This window comes from Sinocyclocheilus rhinocerous, unplaced genomic scaffold, assembly GCF_001515625.1.
Source record: "Sinocyclocheilus rhinocerous isolate Xijiao unplaced genomic scaffold, SAMN03320098_v1.1 scaffold847, whole genome shotgun sequence".
In the NCBI taxonomy this organism is placed as follows: Eukaryota; Metazoa; Chordata; class Actinopteri; order Cypriniformes; family Cyprinidae; genus Sinocyclocheilus; species Sinocyclocheilus rhinocerous.
The window spans coordinates 259,090-263,956 of NW_015662598.1; the positions used below are offsets into that span (position 1 = coordinate 259,090).

At 38.3% G+C, this 4,867-nt stretch overlaps 1 protein-coding gene across 1 annotated transcript in view; it reads right to left on the reverse strand.

The window, feature by feature from the left end:
• Positions 1 to 564: 564 nt before the first annotated feature.
• Positions 565 to 4,867, reverse strand: part of LOC107728200 (E3 ubiquitin-protein ligase KCMF1-like) — a 27,135-nt gene continuing 22,832 nt past the window's right edge. Inside the window, exons 5-7 of the mRNA XM_016538298.1 lie at positions 3,941 to 4,118; positions 3,530 to 3,815; positions 565 to 718 (exon numbers count right to left, since the gene is read on the reverse strand). Of these exons, the coding sequence (XP_016393784.1) occupies positions 565 to 718; positions 3,530 to 3,815; positions 3,941 to 4,118 (618 nt within the window). The remainder of the gene's footprint in view (positions 719 to 3,529; positions 3,816 to 3,940; positions 4,119 to 4,867) is intronic.

Sequence of the window (4,867 nt, forward strand, 5' to 3'; positions counted from 1 at the left end):
CCATCCAAGCACTTTTTATTCATTAATATTCATAAATACACACAGCAGCTTCATTAGAGAAGGTCTCTTTGTTTCCTCTTCAGTTTTTGAATGTGGAGTATTTATAAGGAGAGCCTTTTGCAAGACACAGGAAGCAGAGGTCTGCCACAGATACCTACGCTCACCTGCTAAAGGAAAAAAATTAGTTATGTGGAATTGATTATCAACTTATATATATTTATTTATATATTTATATTTCTTATTTTCTCTCACTCTCGTTCCATTTATCTGTCTCTCGGTTTCTCTCAATCTCTCACACACCTGTTCTGATGTATTTAGATTTTTTTTTCCCTCTCGCTCTCCTTTCATGGATTTATACAATGTAACAAAGGTGACAGACCTGAAATTACAATCACCAAAAAAGAAAAAAAAAAAAAAAAAAAATTATAGAGACAAACTGTTTTACACATTAATAATAATAATAATTATTATTATTATTATGTTTTTGAGCAGCAAATCAGCATATTAGAATGATTTCTGAAGGACAGAAGACTGGAGTAATGATGCTGAAAATTCAGCTTTGCATCACAGGAATAAACGCCTTTCGTCCTCGTCGGAAGACGAGCTCTCTTCTCGCATTAGTGTGGACAGCAGCAGCTCCTGCACGAACAGGCTACGGTCCGCGCGCTCGCTCTCCAGCGCCTGCCGTTCTGCCTCGGACATTTTCGGCTCGTTCAACCTGGTGGAATTAGATGGACAAATACTAAACTAGAAATCTAGAAAATCTATTTTAGTCTATTTGATTTCACTTTTCTGAATTCCGTTTTTAATGGTTTAATTACATACAAATAGCCAAATATTGTGTCTAATTAATTCATAAAATTTCAACAGTTACAATTTTAATGATACAGGGCCCTATAAAATATTTCACCTTTTCAGAAATTCTAGTTTTTCTGGATTTTCTGTTTTATGGTTGTTACTACATTAATTATGAAAAATGTTAATAATCAAATGAATGCATAAAACTAACCGTTTCATGAATATATGAATTATAATGAATTATAATGTAATAAAATTACAATTTAATTCCTTTTTTCATCAAAGAAAGTGCTGCACAATAGAGGTTTACTGTCTAATTGTGCTGTCATTAACAAAACATTTTGTGATATTCCTTAATGATATTTTAAATTGTACTTTTATTATTGTTGTTATTTTGAGAAGCACATATACTGTACAAAACTAAGTAATATATTTCGGTCATAATTTCAAGTGAAACCAAACTTTTATTTTGGCAGGCCATAGAAGACTTTGGGCCAGATTTACGCCAGCGCAAACCATCTTTTGGTGTTAAAAGAGTTCTGTCAGGAGTTACTAAAGACGCGCAGTGAAATATTTACGCTGAATATCGTGGAAAGTTATTTTTGTGACTCACCATATTGAATATGCATTTGTAGGAGTTTGCCTTTCAGACGCAAAATTTATGGAAAGAGAGTATTAAAATGAATCACGCAACGCGATTTACTAACATTAGCACTCGTCAAATTACAGGTATTTGTGGCATTATTTAACGCCCAAAAAAATGCATGTCTTAAAACAGGCGGTAATTTGTGCTGCTCTTGGTAGATTGCGCTGGTCATTATGGAAATGATCTGGCTGAGTCTGTGTTCTTTAATGTGTGCATTGTCAGTAAATCACCCACAGAATTTGCCCCTCCCTTTTATGGAATTGCTCTCTAACGCTAATTTGCGCTATTTAGTAAATCTGGCCCTTTGAGTTTCTGCGATAGTTTTAACAAATTAAATGCTCGTGACCTGAACTCTCAGAGCAGCTCTGGCTATGAAGTTCACATGTTCATTTTCTTGTTAAATTTGACTTATTTTAACCAAATTATGCTAAATTTGACATTTTATTTTATAACCAAAAATATTCAATTATTTATTTATTTGTTTGTTTTTAATTTTCTGAAATATCCAAGTATAAATTGTAATTCAGGAACTTAAACATGATCATCATAGAGGGAGGTGTATTATTTTTTAAATAAATTAATTATATGGGGGAAAAAAGTTTAAGGTACTTTTATCAGGTCATTAAAAGCGTAAAAGCTGTAACTATTATATTTACTTGTTTGGAAAAGAGCAGCTTGGCATTCTGCTAAATATCTCAAATTGTGCTCTATGGGGGAAAAATAACAGAAGTCAACAGAACTGATGATGTAAGAAGAAACCCTTTAAAGGGTTAGTTCACCCAAAAATGAAAATTAGTCCATGTTTTACTCATCCTCAAGGCATCCTAGGTGTATATGACTTTCTTCTTTCAGACGAATCCAATCGGAGTTATATTAAAAAATTGTCCTTGCTCTTCCAAGGCTTTATAATGGCATGGGCAGGTGTTTTTGTTCAACAGTCCAAAAGCAGTCAAATAAAGTGCATCCATCCATAATAAAACATGCCTCACACGGCTCCGGGGGGGTGAATGTGGTCGATGTGTTTTTGTAAGAAAATATCCATATTTTAAGGGTTATAAACACCATTCACTTCTTCTAACTGTCGTAGGCGAAAGCCGTTCCGGGCGGATGAAGTAGGACATATGCGTAGCGTAAGCGCCGGTGATTAGTGACGAAAACAGAAGCGCAACAGAGAGAGAACAAAACCAAACACCGGTCACGAATTAGAAGCACAAAATGAGGATTTATAAAGAAAAATGTCAGAGGATTTCGATATAAGCCAAGAGGAGACTGGTTTTCCATTGCTAAAGTAAGGAAACTTTACTTTACTTCCTTTTGGACGTTTGCTTCCTTTGCTCCTGTAAACAAACACTGGTTTTTGCGTGACTCACACACACATGCGCTACGCCTATGTCCTACGTCATCCGCCGGAAAGGCAGTCTCTCGTGAATGCACGTACGACAGTTGGCAGAAGTTACACAAAACTGTTAAAGGGGTCATATGATGCGATTAAAATTTTTCCTTTCTCTTTGAAGTGTTACAAGCTCTTGGTGCATAAAGAAGATCTGTAAAGTTGCAAAGACTAAAGTCTCAAATCCAAAGAGATATTCTTTATAAAAGTTAAGAGTGCCAATCCATAATTTTTTTGGGGAATTTTTATTTATTTATGTTTTAATAAGTATCAGTTCAGGCACCGGAACCGTTTTAAAAGTATCAAATAATGTTACTTTTAGCAACATCATATGACCCCTTTATTATCGTTTTAAATGTGGATATGTTTTTAAACAAAAAACATCAATTTGCTACAGGAGGCCTTTGTTCACCCCCCGGAGCCGTGCGAGGCATGTTTTATTATGGATGGATGCGCTTTATTTGACTACTTTTGGACTATTGAACAAAAACACCCGCCCATGCCATTATAAAGCTTGGAAGAGCAAGGACAATTTTTAGTATAACTCAGATTGGATTCGTCTGAAAGAAGAAAGTCATATACACCTAGGATGCCTTGAGGGCGAGTAAAACATGGGATAATTATCATTTTTGGGTGAACTAACCCTTTAATAATACATAAACAATCTTGAGTGTATGGTTATGTCCGAGCAGTACCGTGTGAGAAGAAACTGGGAGCTGTGGGAGGCCAGCGGGTTGCTCTCAGTCATGGCTGTGTTTGTGGCGGTGTTGGGCGGCGGGATGCTGGCACTGATGTTGCTAGGGTTGCTGCGTTGGCGTGTAGCGTTACGGGCCGTCTCCAGCTGCTGGCGCGCCGCCTGTGCCTGCTGGCGCTCCAGCTGAAGCTGCATTTGCAGTTGCTGCAGCTGCGAGGCCGAGGGGCCAGAAGAGTTGAGCTGTCCTCCTGCGGAGCGCCGCACACCCGACAGCTGAGAGAGCAACTCTGGTGATGTAGACACCGGGAGAAAGACGACAAAAAAAGAGTGTGTGAGAAGACAATCAAAACAACACTTGCATCAACAAAATGAAAGTCCATAAGCCAATTAAGTTAAGGCCTGTATTACACACCTGCTATGGGGTCCATGGCTTCCCTATTGCTTGGAGAGTAGGAGGAGCTTTGTGAAGAGGAGAGCCCACCAGTGGAGCTGCTGGTAAAGTGCATGTTAGTCCTGCGTGCCCGCGGACCGCCCAGTCCCCGCCCAGGGTGGAACATCCGACGAACGTGCCGTACGCCGCTGCTCTCATCGTGCACACACTGGTTAAGGAACAACTGGTTGAGAATGTGTCACAACACACACATCACCTCTCATCCTGAATCATCTAACAATTTCAGGTTTGAGTCTGATAAGGTGTCGTGATTTTATTGCCTTTTTTGCTCCACACTTTTCCATCACTTTATCACTTTCTCTGTTAAAGAGAGAGTTCACCCAAAAATGAAAATTCTGTCATGAATTACTCACCCTCATGTTGTTCCAAACCTGTAAGACCTTTGTTCATCTTCGGAACACAAATTAAGATATTTTTGATGAATTCCGAGAGCTCTCTGACCCTCCCATTGACAGCAAGGATCCTAACACGATCAAGGTTTAGAAACATAGCAAGGACATCGTTAAAATAATCCATTTGACATTAGTGGTTCAACCGTAATTCTACGAAGCTACGAGATTACTTTTTGTGTGCAAAGAAAACAAACATAACACCTTTATTCAACAATTTGTCTCCTCTGCGTCACCCTGTAGCACTATTTTGGAGACTATCACATACGTAAACAACGTATGCAACGTATGTACACGGATATGTTGTTCATGTTCAGATCAAAGCGTAAACAATGTAAAATTATAGTTGAACCACTGATGTCACATGGATTATTTTAACAATGTCCTTGCTACGGTTCTGAGCCTTGATCGTGTTAGGATCCTTGCTGTCTATGGGAGGGTCAGAGAGCTCACGGGATGTATCACAAATATCTTAAAGGGTTAGTTCACCCAAAAATGA